Raw genomic sequence first — 19,719 nt, forward strand, 5'->3', positions numbered from 1 at the left:
TTAGAAACACATGTATGAAAGAAAAAACATTAGAATACATAGCTAAGGGTTCATTTTCCTGACATCACATTATCTGACCTTTTCCGCTTGACTCGTACATATACTGTGACTTTCTTTCTTAACAGACTGGTCTGGGAATTCTTAATCATTTGTGGTTTTTTGGTACTGTCCAATGTCTGCCTCACATCATATTTGGGCATGATAGACACCCAGCAACTATTTATTTGGTGAATGTTGCTGTATGTGGTGATTTTGGATATTAACAATGTCTTCTTGTTCATTTTTGCCATGTTGAGCAGAGAACCCAGTGCTTTATGCGTGCCTGGGCAAGTATTCTGTCATTCGATTTCATCTACAGCCCCAAATTTCTGCTTTTCAAATGCAAGTAGGTATAAGAATCAGCAGGTGTGATTTTTCAGAAGTATGCTTTCAAATAGAAAGGGATGTCCTGTTGTGTGTCTAGTTCCATTTATGAGCTCCATAGGCCAGGTGATAGTGATCTGCTCCACTGAAGTTGGCCTTCTCTCAGGCAGGAAGGCAGCATCCCAAGTAGCAAGTGGTTTACCTTCCTGGGTGGGACACTTCTTAACAGAGGACACAGGAGGCCCCAAAGGGAAACATCTTTACTCAGAGGGAGGAAAGGCGAGGAGAGGCATAGGAGTACTTTCCCAAGTGCTATGTTCATCCTCAGACAATCCTGAACTATCAACATTGGACATGTGAAAAATGGAAATCTATGCGAAGCTGTGGAAAGGAGTAATGGAGAGGAGAGGGAAGAGAAGGGGTGTGTTTGTGTGTGTTTGTGTGTGATTGTAAAGACTTGTAACTGTTGTGATGGACATTTAAATAAAACTTATGGGAATATTGTGTTTTAAGATCCTAAGGAAGTTGTTTTCAAGTTTATGGTGAAATTTTTCCCAGTGGACCCTGGACATCTTCGAGAAGAGCTTACAAGGTAAAGTGTTACATGTGTATCTGCTGCATGACCTAATGTGAGAATCCTCTTCTCTGTGTAACAAGGAATAGTCTGGCTCTCTGTTGAGAGAAGCCTTAAGTCATTCTAGAAGTAGGACCTGACTGGGTCCCAAGATGTTAAATTTTCCAAAAGATTAGGCCTTTAGGGCAAAGGAGGGATGGTGTTCTAGAAGTAGAAGCAAATCTGGGTGGCCCCTTGGTGGTTATGTCATGGACTGTTGCTATTATAGGCATGTTCTTCATGAGGCTATTTCAATCAGCATAGGTAAGATGGTGAGAGATTTCCTTGGCCATTGGAAATGGTGTGTGTGTGTGTGTGTGTGTGTGTGTGTGTGTCCTATAGGTAGATTGTATTTTGCAATGTGGCTATGTTCTTATGAAAAATGCTCTTTACCACTACAACACAAGCCTACAATCTACAGGGATGTATTGTGAATATCACTCCCCCCCCCACCTTATTCTACATTTAGATTCTTTCACATAGACCGGGTCTAGTAAATAATCTAGCCCAGCCCTTTCAGTTTACAAATGAGGAAATATCTCTTGGGAGGTAAAGTGACTTGGTCAAGATCACAGGATGTTGGCAATTATTCTTCCTGACATCTCCCCTCCTACATGGTTCAGGGCCAGTTCAACCTCACCTCCTTTGGCATGGGGTGGGTGTGGAGCTTTGCTGAGGGGTCTTTGCAGAACTTACTTTTCAGAGCCTCTCCCCTACTTTCTCTTGGTTCTCTCCACATTTGTGAGTTGTAGGCCACTGTCTCAGATCACTTGATAACTCTGCATCTATATTAGCCTGCAGTATTAACTTATTTCGATTGAGTTTTAAATTGGAACCAATTTTGGTGAAGATAAAACTTCTCAAAAATATGAAAAATGTCACTGTGAATGATAAATGATTCATTAGCTGTTCAGAGCAAGAGTTTGGTATTTGTAGCAGTGAGCTAGCTGCCTTCTTAACAGTGAGGAATGTGTCAAATGATAAGAAGTTTCCTTTTATTTTCCTAAAAGCAAATAAAATGCACGTTCTATTTGCAACTGCACTGATGATTCACATTTACATCTATAATTAAAAACAATCAATGGCAAAGGTTAGGCCTCTCCTAAATTTTCCCTTAATGGTCATTCGAGAATCTTTACCTGTAGTTGACATCACGAAGATGCTTTGTTTGAGGCTAATACATGGGCATCTGAGAATGGTTTGCAAACACAAATCTTAATTGAAACATTTCTGATCCATTAAGAATGTTTACAATTTGAAGAGTTATAGTGATGAATGTTTCTGTAACCTGGAAAGCCACCTGATAAAATTTTTTCAATGTAGATTTTCATCCATCATCTGCAATTAATTTTGATCCACCATATTGCCTTCAAGGCATTAGTTACTCAAACATCCCATATAGAACTTTATTTAGAAAACCACATTTAACACGGGAGATGTGCAATAGTTGATTACCGTGTGTGTGTGTGTGTGTGTGTGTGTGTGTGTGTGTGTGTTCAGATGCTGGGGCTTGAACTCAAGGCCTGGACACTGTCCTTGAACTGTTTTGGTAAAGACTAGTGCTCTACCAGTTGAGTCATGGCTCCACTTCCAGCTTTTTTTTGGTATCAGTCCTGGGCTTGAACTCTAGGCCTACTCTACCACTTGAACCACACAGCACCATTTCTAGTTCCTGGCTGATAGTTAATGTTTTTATGTATAAAATATTTTATACAGAACCATTCTTTGCATTGTGAAAGAAAGCAGTCAGCAGTAGAATCTTTGTTTTATAAATTTCCCCCAAAAGTTGATTCTCTTTACTTATGGCCTTACACATATGGTACAAATGCTCTCGATCTGGCAGAGCCTTTGTGCCAACCTGCATTTTATGGGTTCCTGGTAAGGCTTCCATGGGAAAAAAAATGGTGGTGTGGCTGCATTTAGAAGCTGTTAGTTCCATACCTACTGGGTATAAAGTGCTGGGCTGGACCTTGATCACAGAGACATGAGGCCTTGATTTCTGAAATATACTCTAGGATTGTTGGTAGCCTGGATTCAGTTTGGGAGGGCCTGAGTTGTAGTCACAGTTTCAGTATCTTTGGGTAATAGGACCTGTCCCCCAAACACTTAACCCCTGGCAGAATAAGTGTAAAATGAAAATGACTTCTGCTCCACCAGCCTCCGTGGTTGTTTTGTGATGCATACTCAACTGTACTTTGTGAACAGTAAGGCGCCGACCTCCTGAGCACTCATACTTTGTGGAACTCCCATTCTCTTTAGCTAGAGATATGGTTTGCTCCATGGCAAAAACCACCAGAGAATGATTAGCCAAGTCCCTCAAGTTAGTTGCTTTATACTCAAAACAGTCCTAGCCACGAACTCAGCTGATCCAACGCCTGTGTCTTACTCAACATCCCAAAAGGACATCTGACTAACTAGGGCACTGTTCCTTTTTTTTCTTGTTTTTTTTTTTAAATCATCTTGTATCTTTCTTATTTCTATTTCTCAGGAGATTCTTTTTCCCTCTAATTTCTTTGAAGGTATCTTTTTACTCTTCAAATAAAGAAGGATTTGGCTCTGGAAAGGCTTCCATGCAGTGACAACTGCACAGCATTGATGGTGTCTCACATCTTACAATGTAAGTAAATTCTATGTAGGGGCTTATTAGCCAGATAGAGAATGAAGCTGAGCATCTTCTATGTGCCTGGCTCTACACTGTGGTTAAGATATGAGAAGGCTAGGCAGAGGTATAGCTGAATGACATGAGGTAGTAGGACAATTTTGCTTCATTTCAGCCATTTGGGGTATAAATCAAATCCTACCTCTACTATTTCCTAATTGCACGACAAGTCTACTTACTTCTCTGAATGTCCTTGTCTTTAAAATAGTGACAAAAAGGGGTGACACTGTCCAAAAAGAAATGTACCCATCATGGGAATTATGTAACTGTAAACCCTCTGTCCATCACCCTTAGACTAAACAATAAAAGGTTTTAGAAAATAAAATATTGACACACCTTCTCATGGGGTGGTTTTGAAGATGAAAAGCAAATGCTGATTTCTTCTACCTCAGTCCACCTGCATACTACTGCTGTTAGGCTTGCTGGCCAGGAGCTGGTCTGGACAAATCTGGGCATGGAAATGGCTAGACAGGCCTCAATTCCCCCTGTTTGCCCCAGGATATATATCTGCTACGTGCTCTCTGCAACATAGTGTCTCGTTCAGTATGATTTCTTGGTTACTCTCTATCATAGTGGTAGAGAACAAAGCAAACAATGTAGCAGGTAGAAAGAGGCTAAAAGGGAAAAAGGCCTCAGGCCTCTATTAGAGTTCCTCATATTCCAACAGCCAAGTAGTTAGACTAGAAAAAAAAAATAAGGAAGGATGGTAGAAATAGGCCTGGGGAACAGAGCGGCCTGCCTAGGAAGAAAGCACAAGTGGAGAAGACCAGGCTGCTCCAGAAGTCCTGAGGGTAGGGTCTGGGTAGCTAGAGATAACATCTCTTCTAAGGCCAGCTGGACTTGCTCGGTCTTTTAGAGAGACCTCCCCAAGAATACAGTGTTCCTTGCTAATCCAGCAAGATCACAGCTTCGGTTGTTTTTTTTTTTTTGTTAGTCTCATAAGTTCATTTTTGACCTCTGTCCCCTACCTTCCTACCAGTCCATAAATGGTAAATTTCTGATTTCATAGGGAGCTTCAGAATGAATTGCTTGGATAGGGTCAGTGTCTGAATCAGTGTTGGTCAAGCGGCTCCCAGGTGGGACAAATGTTGTCCAAAAGGCAGTAGGCAATAAGAGCGGTAGTAATTGGAGAGCACTGGTGAAGAAGCTGCCTTTTGTACTGAGCCTTAAAGGGGCATATACAGATTGAGTGAGTAATGATAGGTAAAGAAAACAGCATGAAGGAAATTGTGGGCATATAGACTGCCAAATGATGCATTGTTCAAACATGGTGATTGTTTAGGGAACAGTGGAAAATGAAGCATTATTTTGAATGCCAGAGTCACTAAGCATGTATCCAGTATTATATTTGTGGGGTGTGGGGGTGAAGGAGATAGATAAAACATCCTCCTCTACTAGCTCCTGTTAAAGTAACCATCAAGGGAGTAGGACTCCTAGGTGGCCTCTTTTGGGGGAAATCCCAATTTCATTATTAACAGTTCTGCCATATGGGGTTGGGCATTCCCTAGTGGCCATTCCAGGCATAGCAAAGAGCTCTTGCAGACTTTAATAGCTCTTTCCATAGAAAAACAGCTGAAGTTTCCATGAGTGAGCTTTTCACAATTAATCCCATTCAAACTTATACTTTACGATTGTGTGCAGAAAACAGAATGTTTGTTTATCTGTTCATTTACTCTTTCCTCCAGTATTTCTTGAATGCCTGCTGTATTCTAGACATTCAAAAAGCTCCACCTTGTGATCTTCTCATTTTACACATCCCACTGTCAAAAGCAGACCGAGGCCTATTCAAGCCAGATAGGTACTCCCTCCTAAACCCAATTAGTACATTTCAAGTGAAGTCTCTTCCTTTGTAATATATTGTTATTCATTCGCCACAAATTTATTGCATAGCTACGAATATCTACCGCTGTTGGATACTATTAAAAGCACTGGGCGTGAACTAAGTAAAAAATCCTTCCTTTAGGCTATGTGCTGATGGCTCACATCTGTAATCCTAGCTACTTAGGAGGCTGAGATCTGAGAATCATATTTCAAAGCCAGACCAGTCAGGAAAACCCAAGTCCCCAAGACTCTTATTTTCAAATAACCATCCCCCCCAAAACCAGAAGTGGAGTTGCTGTTTAAATGGTAGAGCACTAGCCTTGAGCATAAAAGTTCAGGAACAGATCCGAGTCCCTGAGTTCAAGCCCCAGGACCAGCACAAAAAATACCCTTTCTTTAGAAGGGGTAACATTGTACAAGAAGCATTGTACTTATAACCTGACTTACAGAATTATAACCCTTTCGTACAAGTACTTAATATTAACAATAAAAATAAATGCAAATTCTTACTTTTGCAAACTTTAAAAGATGAATTATGTCATGAATGTTAAAAGGTGCTAAGACCAATTAGAGAAAAAGAAAACATGGAAAGGAGATGGGAATTTGGGGAGGAGGAACTGAATATTTAATTAAAAATGTTTGTACTGTCTTTAAGTTGTTGTACAAATGAGTTGTCATTCAACAAAGCAGTTTATGAATACAGTGTGATCAACATCACCCTTTTCAACATACTTACCCATCCCTCCTCTACCCACCCCTTCCCTCACTTTTCTTAGTTTTGTAGTATATTTATTGAATTTTTGTCATTTAACAAAGCAGTTTGTGTAAACAGTGCATCTGTGTCACCCCTTCAATATTTTCATTTCCTTTTGATCCTCCCCTTCCCTTATTTTTCTTAATTTTGTGGTACATACAATAAATTCTTGACTGTCTTCTTCCCCCTTACTGAATATGTAAATAAGACAGTGAGGGTGAGCTTATGTATGAGCAAAGACTTGAAGGAGGCAACAGAATAAGTCTTTCAGAAAACCCAGTGGAAGAAAGTTCCAGACAGCACCCAGAGCAAAATGCCTGAGGTGGGAACCTGCCCTCACGTTCCAGAATCAACAAAAAGGTTTTGATAAATGGCTTGGGCTGAGTGAGAAAGGGAGTGGAATCATGGTGGACTTAAAAACAAATTAAGCCAGGTGCTGGTGACTCACACTTGTAATCCTACCTATTCAGGAGGCTGAGATCTGAAAATTGCAATTCAAAACTAGCCCACGCAGAAAAATCTCCATAAAACTCTGATCTCCAATGAACCACTCAAAAACCGGAAGTGGAGCTGTGGCTCAAAGTAGTAGTGCAATAGCCTTTAGTGAAAGAGCTCAGGGACAGTGCCCAGGCCCTGAGTTCAGGCCCCAAGACTGACCAAAGAGAAAAAAAATATATTAAGACCTTGAACATGACTCTAATGATATGGGAAGCCATTGAAGCAGAAGGGAAATGGAAGAAGTAGGAAGCCCAGATAAAGAAGAGTTTGCAGGAGAGAGAAATTTGTCATACTCTGTTACTGTTGATACGTATTCGTTTGTATGCCATAGTTACAGTGCTAGATTGTTATAGCATTACACACAGAAAAATTAACACAGCCTTAAATGTTCTTAGGTTTTCCTTAGGGTCAACATAGAATCTTGCACTCAATAATCTGAAAGATTGGGGTATGCATGTGTATATGCTTGTGTAAATTTAAAAATGGCTCAATTGACGTAGAAATTCACCCATTTAAACTACACAGCATAATGTCTTCTACCAAATTTACCAACTCATGTAATCATTACCACGATCCAGGTTTTAGAACATTTCCATAACATCAAAACAGATCTCTGAGGCACATTTATAATATATATATATATATACATATATATATACATATATATATATATGTATATATATATATATATATACATATATATATATATATGTGCCAGTCCTGGGATTTCAACTCAGGGCCAGAGCACTGTTCCTGAGTTTCTTGGGCTCAAGGTTGGCTCCCTACCACTTGAGCCACAGTGACACGTCTGGCTTTTTCTGAGGAATTTATTGGAGATAAGAGTCTCATGGACTTTCCTGCCTGGGCTGACTTCAAACAACAATCCTCAGATCTCGACCTCCTGAGTAGCTAGGATTATAGGTATGAGTCACCAGGGCACAATTTCAGAGGCAGATTTAGAATCACATTTGGTATTGCCTACCTTTTTATTATGGCTATTCTGATACAGATAGAGAAACATCTTACTGCAATTGTAGTTAGTACTTCCCTAGTAGGTAAATCATGATGAACACCTTTTCATGTGTTTATTTCTATATTTTCTGGGAAAAAATATACACTTAAAACTTTTGTACATTTTAAAATGAGTTATCTTAGGATTGCGTTTTCACACAAAGCCTGATTTATAAGATAGGTGATTTGCAAATTTCTCTCACAAACTATGCTTTTCATTTTAGAATCAAGTCTTTTCACTTCTAGATTGTCTTTTGAAGTACATTTTTTGTTATTTTCATGTAATCCTATTTTATTTTTAGTGGATCAGGTTTTGGTACTGTATCTAGGAACTCTTTGCCTAACAAGATTATAAAATATTACCCTAGTTTTTATTTACATCTTACATCTCTTAGTTTCTGAGCCATAATCCATTTTGAGTTCATTCTTGTCTGTATGGCATGTTGCAGTGGTCCAACTTTATTTTTTTCCCCAGTCCTGGGGCTTGAACTCAGGGCCTGGGCTTTGTCCCTGAGCTTGTTTTGCTCAAGGCTAGCACTCTACTACCTTAGCCACAGCACCACTTCTGGCTTTTTCTGTTTATGTGGTACTGAGGAATAAAACCCAGGGCCTCATGCATGCTAGGCAAGCACTCTACCACTAAGCTACCTTCCCACACCCCAACTTCATATTTTTGCATGTCGATGTTCATTTATACTCAAGCCATTTGTTGTAAAGACTATGATTTCCTCATTGAATTGTCTTGTCAGTTTTGTCCAAAACCAATTTAATGGTTCATGCTAAGACTTTCAGTTATGCACTGTTGAATACTTAGCTTTGATGTAAGTTTTGAAATACGGAAGTGTATATACACCAACTTTATTTTGCCTTTTCCCAGTTATTTTGTTTGTTCTGCATATTGTGCATTTTCATGTAAAATTTAAGAGTATAAGTCAATTTTTCAAAAATTTCTGCTCAAATTTTGATCAGAACTGTATATAGATCACTTTTGGAAAATATTGACATCTTAATCATACTGAATCTTCAGGTCCATGAACCTGAAATCACTTTCCACCTACATAGGTATTTGAAACATTTCTCTCTGCCACATTTGATAATTTTCAGTAAATAAGTCTTGTATTTATTTTATTGAATTTTTGTGGCATTTATTTCTTTGTAATGTTACTATAAATGTAGCTAGCTTATTGCTAGTATACCCAAATATGTTTACTTTTTATATATTAACCTTTTACCTTGCTACCTTCCTGAATCCCGTGAATGAATTTATTCATTCTTGATAGTTTTCTTGCGTGGGCGGGGAGGGGGTTTCTTAAGATTTTTCACATGTGGGATCATGTTGACTCCAAGTAAAGACATTTTTATCTCTTCCTTTTTAGTGCAAATTCTTTACATATCTTCTTGTTGCTTGATTATACTTAGAATGTTGAGTGAAGTGGAAAGAGCAGATATCTTTGTTTACTTTCTGGTTTTAAGGGAAAGCATTTAGTCTCTGACTATATGGTATGATTATGATGTTAGCTACAGGTTTTTCATAGATAACCTTCAACAGTTTCCTCCAATTCCTTGTTTGGTGAATGTTGTTCCCATTGTCTGCATATTTTACTCAATCGGAAAACACCACAGGATTCCATGGAGAATTTATATACTCCCACAGAACATATACTGCTAACAGGTGTGGTTATGTCTGTTCTCATTTTATCTTAGATTAAAAGTCACTATTGAGAACAAAGTATTCTAAACTTTGCCTTCAGAGGGAAGTCAATGACCAGGAAGTAAATATGAATCTGATAGAGAAGTATAACAATCACAAAGAAGACAAAGGAATTCAAAAGTCAAAGCAGTCTGAAATCATTTAAACTAAGAGACAGATAACCCTAAATGCCACTGTAACCAGTATAGGCACAATGCTGCAATAGATATTTATAACAATAAGCTGGAAGCATCTAGAAAAGAGTAAATTATGATCTTGGATACAGTGCTAGCTGTTTGGAAAGGGCAGCATTATTTTCAGAATGATTCATATGCTGGGGATTTCTGATAGCTGGGGATTTACTAGACTCTCAATGTACAGAGTGAAGACTTAGCTGTGTCTGGCTTGCAAGGTACTTAGCATTTTTATCAGCCCCCTGTTTTTGATAATGGATAATCAGTATGGGGGGGATTGGAGAGATAGTTCACAAGGGTTGCCACAAGAAAGTACTATGGACTGTGTGGCTTAAATGACAGAAGTTTTTTTTTTTACTTTCTTTTTTTTGTAATTTTTTATTGTAAAGATACTATACAGAGGGTTACAGTTACATGAGCAAGGTAATGAGTACACTTCCTATTGAGCATTGTTACCCCCTCCATTGTTTTCCCCCTACCATCCCTTCCCTCTCTACCTTCCCCAGGTTCTTTTTTTTAAATTGTGATTAAGTGATTACATAATTTCCCAAATTTCACAGTATTGTGGAATAATGATGCTCATTTAAAGTCACAAGTTCATTCTAACTTTCCTGGAGCAAATTGAAATGACAGAAGTTTTATTTTTCTTTCTCCATTGTGGAGGCTGGAAATCCAAGAGATCAAAGTGTTGGCAGGTGAGGTTTGTGCTTAAGCCTATCTCCTTGGTTTATACATGGCTGTCTTCTTGTTATATCACCAGAGTCCTTTTGCTGTGTGTTTATTACATTTGTAGCATTTCTCTGTATGCCCAAATTCTCTCTGTCTTATGTGGACACTAGACAGAGTGGATTAATATTCTTTTTTTTCTAGTCCTGGGGCTTGAACTCAGGGCTTGGGCACTGTCCCTGAGCTTTCCTGCTCAAGGCTAGTGTTCTACTACTTTGAGCCACAGCACCAGTTCCTGTTTTCTGGTGGTTAATTGAAGAGTCTCACAGACTTTCCTACCTGGGTTGGCTTTGAACTGCACACCTCAGAGCTTAGCCTTCTGAGTAGCTAGGTATGAGACACCAGGGTCTGGCTAATATTCTTAATTGCAATTTAATACCTTTTAAAGGTTCTCTGTCCAAATACAGTTGCTTTTGGTGGTACTGCAGGTTAGAATTTCAATATATACACTTTGGGAAGACAAAATTCAATTTATAACATGTGCTGGTTGGAAGAAGGAGAGATTCTTTTTTTAAAAAAAAAAGGTGGGAGAAGAAAAAACTTCTAACAAAATATTTAATTCTAATCCTGGTCCTTTAGTATGTGGTTAATGAGTCTCAAACTTACCGTACTGAAATGTTATAGCAACTCGTTGCTTCTGATTTGAAAACCAGCCAGTTGTTTCACTCCCATAGTAATATGAATATATGGAAAGCTTGTGATGGGAGCCATGGGGCTATCGTGACTGTAGAGAAAGGTCTGCTTGGCCTCTGTATGGTATTCTCACAATAAAAAAGAAAGGTCGGCTTGGGGGAGAAAGCAGAAGGTTTGCCAAGTGCTCCATTGCTAAACTTTTTAGTGTAAATGTGAACAATGTCACTTTTCTGTCATGCAGCAGAACTGGGAGACTTTCATGAAGAAGCAGTTAGGAAGCATCTGGCACAAACTCGGTACTTACCAAACCAAGACTGTTTAGAGAGCAAGATCATTCACTTTCATCAGCAACACTCGTAAGTACTTTCACTGGCATCTGTTTCTCCAGTGCAGGACAGTAAAACAGGGGGCAGACTCTTAAAAGTAAGCCCCTAAGCCTTCAGAACCCAGAGGCTCAGGAAAATGCTGACTCCTCATGGTGCTCCCAGGCAGGAAGCATCATTCTTACTGCATTTATTAGGCTCATAATTCCTCTCCCTTTGCAGTGGCAGGAGCCCAGCTGAATCAGACATCCTGCTACTGGACATAGCGAGAAAGCTGGATATGTATGGCATCCGACCTCAGCCTGCCAGTGATGGTGAAGGCATGCAGATTCACCTGGCTGTTGCTCACATGGGAGTACTGGTGTTTCGGGTAACAACTCTTTCCTTTCCGGTCCTTTACCTGACTGCAGGGTGGTTATCTGCATTCAAATTGGAGTGTCAGTTTCCAATGCTAGAAGAGGGAGTAAGGCTTGGAAATGTTTTGGGTAAGCTCTGTCTCCACTGAGTATATTTTTCTTTTATATGCAACCCATAGTTGACCAATGTTGATTCGATTCGATGCCAGGATGGTAGGGAGATGAAGTCAAGAGGCTATTTTGGAATTCAAGACCAGTGGGCTTGAACATCTGAGAAACGGAGGCTGTGACACTGTCCAGATCCTCCAGAGGCACCCTGAGGTGCTCCCAAATATGGTGAATTGTTTTTCATTGGTAGATTGTGTGTGTATGTGTGTGTGTATGTGTGTGTGTGTGTGTGTGTATGTGTGTGTGTGTGTGTGTGTGTGTGTGTACACTTATACTTGTAGTTGAACTCGGGGCCTGGTCTTTATTTTTTTGCTAAGGCTAGTGCTCTTACTCAAACCACAGCTCTACTTTTGGCTTTTTGGTGGTGAACTGGGGATAAGAATCGCATGGACTTTTCTATTTCGGCTGGTTTTGAACAAGGATTCTCAGATCTTAGTCTCTAGAGTAGCTAGGATTAAATGCATGATCCACTGGTGTCCAGTCCACTATTGTTTTAATTGGAAGACACCTCTGATGCCAGCTGGTAGGGACTTAGTGCCCTGCCCAACTAGCAATAGTTGATAGTTTATTCAGATTTGGCCACCTGTTAGCTCTCTGGTCTTCCACTATCACTAATTCTCACACCAAGGAGCGTTACCAGAAGTTTCTCAGCACATTTTCAATCTACTAAAACAAACAAACAAACAAAAACCTCTTTCTAGAGCCAGGTGCCGGTAGCTCATGCCACAAGGGCACTTGCCTAACCTTCAAAATGATAGAAAAGAATTACAGGTAAGTTCATATCATTTGTGAGAAAGCAGGAATTGACCTCAGGTGCATTGACCACAAGACCAAGTTAAAACACTGAAGTCACAAAGCAGGATGGGCAAGGTCTCAGCTAAGTGAATCTTGGCATTTCCATTTGGTTGATTGTAAACTATTCAGCACGAAAGTTACACTGATGGGCAACATACCCAGTAGTTCAGTCCTAGGAAGGAGTACTTAACCATTCACTTTAACTTCTGACCTTCCTATTTCATCCTATATAGGACAGGATGGGGAAGGAAGAGAGCAAGGCCATCATGTTGTATCCTTTCCTGGTTAGTTAATAATAGTATAGATGTTGGGCTGGGAAGGTGGCTCAGCGGTAGAGTGCTTGCCTTGCATGCATGAGGCCCTGGGTTCAATTCCTCAGCACCACATAAGCAGAAAAAGCCGGAAGTGGCACTTTGGCTCAAGTGGTAAAGTGGTAGGCTTGAGCTGAAGAGCTGAGGGACAGCGCCCAGGTCCAAAGTTCAGGCCCCACAACCGGCAAAAAAAAAAAAAAAGTATAGATGTTAATTAGCTCTGTTTTCTCTAGCACAAATTCAACCACAAAGATATTCTTGTATTAAATGCCTTTTCTATGTTTTGTGTGTGTGTGTGTGTGTGTGTGTGTGTGTGTGTGTGTTCTTTCATTGTATCTTTCTTTATAAAAACAGATCTCTGGAGATATAATTTGCATATCATGAAATTCACCTGTTTTAGATTACACAATGATTCAATGATTCTTACTGTATTTGCAAAGTTGGGCAGCCATCTATTAAGTCATCCCTTCCCCCCCCCATGTATTAATTATGCATCTGTACTATGCCAGGTATTAGAGCTATAGAGGTAAATAAGAGTAATCCTGAGTTCCTGGAACTTACATTCTAATAGAGAGAAGACAAACAACAAGTAATTACATATAAAGTATGAAAGTATGGTGTGCTAACGTAATACAGATGAAAGGGGCTTAACATTTAAGCTATGACATGTGGCAGTTACCCAGGCCAACAAAATAGGTTGGGAGATGAGGAAAGATGTTCCAAAGAAAGGGTAAACATACAAAGGCACTGAAAAGAATAAAGCATGACACAGTCAAGAAGCTAAAGTTATATTATACACATGCATTTGTCACTGGATGAAGAATAAGGGATAAGGGATGAGGGGGTACCCTCAGCTTCCTAATTTATAATCAAAATGACAGGAACTTCTGATCTACACATGAAAAGAATTCCAAGGAGTGTCTCAAAAAGGAGAATCTTATAAGGTAGAAGTTTTAGCAAGGATTTATTTTAGTACGATGGGATAAAGTAGGGAAAGATAGAAAAATGGAGAAATATTTTCAGTTCTTCATGCAAGGAATGGCAGTAAAGACTCAAAATGGTGGCTATCCTCTGAGGCCTTTATACTTTCTGAGCTGAGTTCATCTAGATTAGTAACCCTTAATCATTAGACAGTGGTTCCAAATGGTCCAAATGCATGCTATTTATTATTCTTCAACATGGAGATGTGATACAGGCTGGTCCAAAATGTAGAGCTACAAGGTGAGTTTCAGGAGTTCCCTTTGCCAGACATGCATTCCAGTTTTTTGTCTTTACCTTAATTCATCAAGTTTGAAGTTTCCTCGTCCTCGTCCTCCTCTTCCTCCTCCTCCTTCTCCTCCTCCTCCTTGTCAGTTTTAGGGCTGGAACTCAGGGCTTGAGTGCTGCCCCTGAGTTCTTTTGCTCAAGGCAAGTACTCTACCACTTTGACCTAGAGCTCCACTTCCGGTTAATTGGAGTGGTTAATTGAGTCTCACAGGGACTTTTCTGCCTAGGCTACCTTCAAACCATGATCCTCAGATCTCAGCCTCCCGAGTAGCTAGGACTACAGGCGCAAGCAACGGGCACCCAGCAGCTTCTTATCTTCTCAAAGGAGAAGGAAGATACACTCAGCACCTTTATCTCGTCCTATTCTTACCATTTAGCATCTAAAATACGGTGGTGAGAGGGGAACTTGCTACTTTGGTTTCTCAGTTTAATTCTGGTTCTAACTTTTGGGTCTGGCCTGTTTTCGATTTGTTATTTTTAATTTCCCCATTTTCTCTTCTACCTATCCTGCCTCATGTGGTAATATCCCAAGGAAGCTCCTTTGTACTAATAAATATACTAATAAAAATAGAAACACATTAAACATGAAAGAGACAAAAGAGTTACTTAAAACTTAATGTGAAGATCCATAGAAATAGTGCTCAATACCAGACTTACACATAGCAGTAGCTAATCTATCACAGTTAGTTTTACTGTATAACAGATACACATGACAAACTAGTAAGTGTGGTTATTTGTAGGGAATGGGTAGATGGGGACAAAGGTAGAGATAATGGCAGTGGGACCAGACATCTCAATACTATGTGTCTTTGTGTATAGTTTGACCTTTTTGGATTATGTGAGTAGATTACCTGATGAACAAGAAAGCAAAACAAACCAAAATGAATGAAGAAACATGCGCAGCTATTTGGAAGACCAGGAAAGCTACGAAATATCAGTAGACTAAAGAAATTAGAATCTCCTATGGAAGGTGTATCAGAGTGGACAAGAGGGCTTTATTGGGATTGGAGATGTGGCTCAGTTGGTAAAATGCCAGCCAATGAGTGAAAGTATCAGGTACCTAGTTTGACTCCCAGTCTCAGACATAGAAATGAGAGAGAGAAGGAGAAAGAGAGAGAGAGGTGTATTACTATGTGGAAAGCATTCAGGGTAAGGAGAATGGAGAGACCACAAGAGAGAAAGCCAAAAAGGTGTTTTGGGGCACTAATATGAGAGAGAGATGACTGTGTTTTTAACATAGAAGAAAAATCTTACCCAGATTTCATGATGCAGGAAGTGAGGAGTTATTGAAGGTATATGAGAAAAATGTGTCAATAGTGCAAACAAGCTTTTCATTTAGCAGTTAAACTTGGAAAAACAGAGAAGAAACTAAAGAAACTAAAATATCGATCTTTCCTATTGTAATCTTAGGATCATGGCTTATGCTTTCCCCCGCATTTCCTCTCTTGCTTACATTCTAGAACAGCTTGTGTCCTATCTGGAATGCTTAGCTGTAGCTTCTTAGTTCAATAAGATCAGTCATTGCAAGAGATAGGTCATAATGGTCCTGTTTATGCAGTACATTCTCTATCATATTTGTACTAGGTTACAAACTCACCCATGTTCACACATTCTGAAATTATCTGTTTCATTATAGGGAAATACAAAGATTAATACTTTCAACTGGGCTAAAATCCGTAAGTTGAGTTTTAAGCGAAAACATTTCCTCATCAAACTTCATGCCAATATTTTGGTAAGTAAGGTTCTAATAAATTATTTTTGCTTCCTATTCACTTAGAATTCCTTGATTGTTTCTGCAAGTGGTTATGAGTAGTGACAGTTGACTGGCCCTGGGGAGGTGAGATGCCTCTTCTCTTGCCTCTATATACATCAGCTAGAGCTTTAGTCACATTTTAGCTTAATACAAACCACTAAGGAATATGATTTTCAGTTCTGAATAAAGTAATAGAAACATGGGGCAGCTGGACTGAAAGGCAAGTCTCCATGGAAACTACTGTAGAGGGATTTCATGAGTCAGATGGGAGTGACTAGATCTCTGTCTATGGAAATAACCATTTGTTGTTCTCTTCTCCATTTTACAAAACATCATCACCGAATTCCCTTAAAAATTATTTAACTCCTAATCTTATGTGCCAGCCAAGCAGGAGGTACAGTTCATACACATTTAAGCAAAAGAGGGAAATATAACCAGGTGCTAGTGGCTCATTTCTGTAATCCTAGCTACTCTGGAGGCTGAGATCTGAACATCACAGTTCAAAGCCAGCCCAGGTTAGAAAAGACTCTTATTTCCAATGAACCACCAGAAAACCAGTAGTGGAAGTGTGGCTCAAAGTGGTAGAGTGCCAGCTCTGAGTGGAAAAAAAGGTGAGCAAGGGCACACGTCCTTGCATTCAAGTCTCAGTATGGGTAAAAGTAAAACAGAAATGATTGGGCATTTGTGTTGTCTATGGTGAGATAAAGGTGCCAGGAAAGATGCTATTTGAGGATCATGAGAAAAAAGAAACATGCACATCAACTAAATTTTTGTCCTGCAGAAGGTCCAGTATGGGTTTCATTCTCTGGAACCTGGTGTTTTATGAAAGTATGTATTTGCAGTTGAGGGAATCAGATGCAGTGGGAAACTAATGGAGAAAGAGCCAGGGACTACTGGTAGGAATCTGGAAAAGAATGTGGGGGAGGACAGTACAACAGGTAGGTGGGGCAGTTGCAAATGGGATTATGAGAATGGCATGTGGTCTTGGGTTGGTAGAGACAAACTTGAATGGTAGGTCTAGAAAGCCACACTCCCCTAGAACAGATTCAAATATGCTTTTTAAAAAGGAAAACAGCACATACAGTACGGAATGAAAGCACAAAAGAGGAAGTGTTTCTAGCTGGTACATTAAAAAGGCACATGTAATCATGTGGTACATGTAATCATCCTATAAAAACCCTGACATCTACAAGGAAATCTGCTGCCTCTTTCCTGATGATCATTTATAACTTCTTGTTATCACAAAAGTATACCTTTTGAGGGTTCATTTTCACCTAATTTACAACTTCATAGAAACATCCCTGGCAGAGAAGAGACAGGGTAAAAGAAAGCATTTAAGGTAAGGGGAGTATACAAGAACTTTACACAAGGTTCTATTTGTAAGCAGTAGTCCCTGTCTGCTTTTCAGAAGGTTGCCAATCATTTGATTTCAGTAACTATGAAGTCTATGGGGAGCAAAGTGGAAAACCAGAAGCTGCCTCAGCCACTGGCCCAAGAGTTGAAAGGCTTTAAGATTTGAAGGTCTTTGATATTCTTGGAGGATGTTTTGCTTGATGGAAATTGGTTTACACAGGTGTTGTGCAAGGATACGTTGGAGTTCACCATGGCCAGCCGAGATGCCTGTAAGGCTTTCTGGAAGTCTTGTGTGGAGTATCATGCTTTCTTCAGACTTTCGGAAGAGCCAAAATCAAAGCCCAAAACTCTCCTCTGCAGCAAGGGCTCTAGTTTCCGTTATAGGTAATGAATTACATACTACACACACTACTTCTTTTCAGTAACATGGACAGCAATAAGAAGAGTGTGAATTCCAGAAGCAATAGAGAATTCATCTGAGACATTTGAAAGATTATACCGTAAATTGCTCATTTGAGGTATACCATAGTTAGTACTTCCTATTAGGAGGCAGATGGAGGGGCATTCTACCTAACAGATTGGAACAGAATTGCAATAAGCAGCTTGAAAAAAAAGATGTGTGTGTCAGGCTGGGAATGTGGCCCAGTGGTAGAGTGCTTGCCTAGGAAGCATGAAGCCCTGAGTTGGAGTCCTCAGTATCATATAAACAGAAAAAGTTGGAAAGTGGGTCTATGGCTCAAGTGGTAGAGTGCTAGCCTTTAGCAAAAAGAAGCTCAGGGACAGTGCCCAAGCCCTGAGTTCAAGCCCCAGGACTGGCAAAAGAGAGAGAGAGAGAGAGAGAGAGAGAGAGAGAGAGATGTGTTCAATAGACCTACTGTTTCCTTAAATGCAGGGTTTTTTTTTGTCTGTCATGGGTCTTGAACTCTGGGCCTGGGCGCTGTCCCTCAGCTCTTCAGCTCAAGGCTAGTGCTCTACCATTTATGTCACAGCGCCACTTCCTATATGCAGTTTTAACATAGGCCATGGAAAGGAAAGCTCAGCAGCATCCTTTTGGTGGTGGGTAGAGTGGAGAAAGCACTGGAAGGGGATAGGGGATTAAAAATGAATGAGCAATAGTACATTGGAAGTTCCTCACCACAGGTCACACCTCAGAGGCAAGGGAGGGAGGACTGGGAGGGGGATTAAGATCTTGTTTTTACTTGAACACATGAGCCTAGAAGTTCATTGGGAGAAGCTTTCAGAAGTCTTAGCTAAGACCAAAACACCTAAGCTAATACTTCCACATAAGGGATTTTTCAAAGCAAGGAAGCCTGCCCCAATAAGAATTGAGATGTTAACACACACACACACACACACACACACACACACACACAACCTTATTTTGGATGGAATCTTTCCAAAGTGTATGCTGCAAATCTCTGCCTTCTTAAACAGATGATACGGAGCATATTTTGCCCTTTTCTTAATGACCTGAGTTATTATTAACAGCACTTATTACCCTCTGCAGGCAGCTGTAGTGCAGCATTGGCCTGAGGGAGGAGGAGGCATGTCAGGCCTCGCACTACAGTGATAAATGGCCCAGACTTTGGGGGTTTTATTATTCTTGTGATTTCTTTGTTGGCTCTTGGATTTCTCCCAGCAGTCAGCTGGATTTCTTTGCTAGTGTATGCCTGACTGGAGAAATCCTCTTCCACGGTTTAGTTAGCTGCTTTTCTTCCACTATGGATTGGAAAGCCAGATAAATATCTTAATAAGAAATAGTGTGTCACTTAAGAGTCAGTTGGGTTTTTTTAATGAAAAAATTCTTATTTGGGGTTGTTTAATTGAAATTGTCCTATTATTGGTTCATGAATAGGTGTTATTATTCATGGGATAGCCAGAGATTTGCTGTTATGTCACAATCCAGATGCTTTTGGTTTCAATAATAAATGAATGAGGCTTTCAAGTTTTAGTAGCCTATTAGCTTGTGATAGTATTCATGTTTTTTCTTTTCATTGTTATAACAGTGGAAGAACCCAAAGGCAACTTCTGGAATATGGGAAAAAAGGAAGGTTGAAGAGCTTGCCATTTGAAAGGTAACATGTTTTGCTTCTCTGTTATACTGGTTTTAAGTTGAATTTTAAGATGAATGTGTATCCTCATATTCCCTGGATGGCTATTTCAATGACTTCTCTGTTTGGGTGACTTTAGGAAACATTACCCATCTCAGTACCATGAACGACAGTGCAGGTCATCGCCAGATATTCTCTCTGATGTGTCAAAACAAGTAAGGTTTCTGACAATTCTTTGGATAAATGTAATCTGTCCTAATTGCAAATGGTTCAAAAATTGATTCTGTGACAATCTCCCAGTGTGTATAAAGGTTACTCTGTTGGAGTAGATTAGCCTCCCAGGGAGGTCTGCTGGCTCAATGTTTCTTGCCAATAAGCCAT

At 39.8% G+C, this 19,719-nt stretch overlaps 1 protein-coding gene across 2 annotated transcripts in view; it reads left to right on the forward strand.

Annotated features, from left to right (window-relative positions):
- Frmd7 (FERM domain containing 7) overlaps positions 1-19,719 on the forward strand; it is a 53,067-nt gene that overhangs the window by 30,472 nt on the left and 2,876 nt on the right. Inside the window, exons 4-11 of one of the 2 annotated variants that reach the window (XM_013018111.1) lie at positions 877-955; positions 3,496-3,593; positions 11,204-11,318; positions 11,508-11,655; positions 15,818-15,913; positions 17,508-17,671; positions 19,294-19,362; positions 19,478-19,553. In XM_013018111.1, coding sequence (XP_012873565.1) covers positions 877-955; positions 3,496-3,593; positions 11,204-11,318; positions 11,508-11,655; positions 15,818-15,913; positions 17,508-17,671; positions 19,294-19,362; positions 19,478-19,553 — 845 coding nt within the window. The remainder of the gene's footprint in view (positions 1-876; positions 956-3,495; positions 3,594-11,203; positions 11,319-11,507; positions 11,656-15,817; positions 15,914-17,507; positions 17,672-19,293; positions 19,363-19,477; positions 19,554-19,719) is intronic. The other variant, XM_013018112.1, reaches the window with a different exon arrangement.

Source organism: Dipodomys ordii, unplaced genomic scaffold (assembly GCF_000151885.1).
Source record: "Dipodomys ordii isolate 6190 unplaced genomic scaffold, Dord_2.0 Scaffold38, whole genome shotgun sequence".
In the NCBI taxonomy this organism is placed as follows: Eukaryota; Metazoa; Chordata; class Mammalia; order Rodentia; family Heteromyidae; genus Dipodomys; species Dipodomys ordii.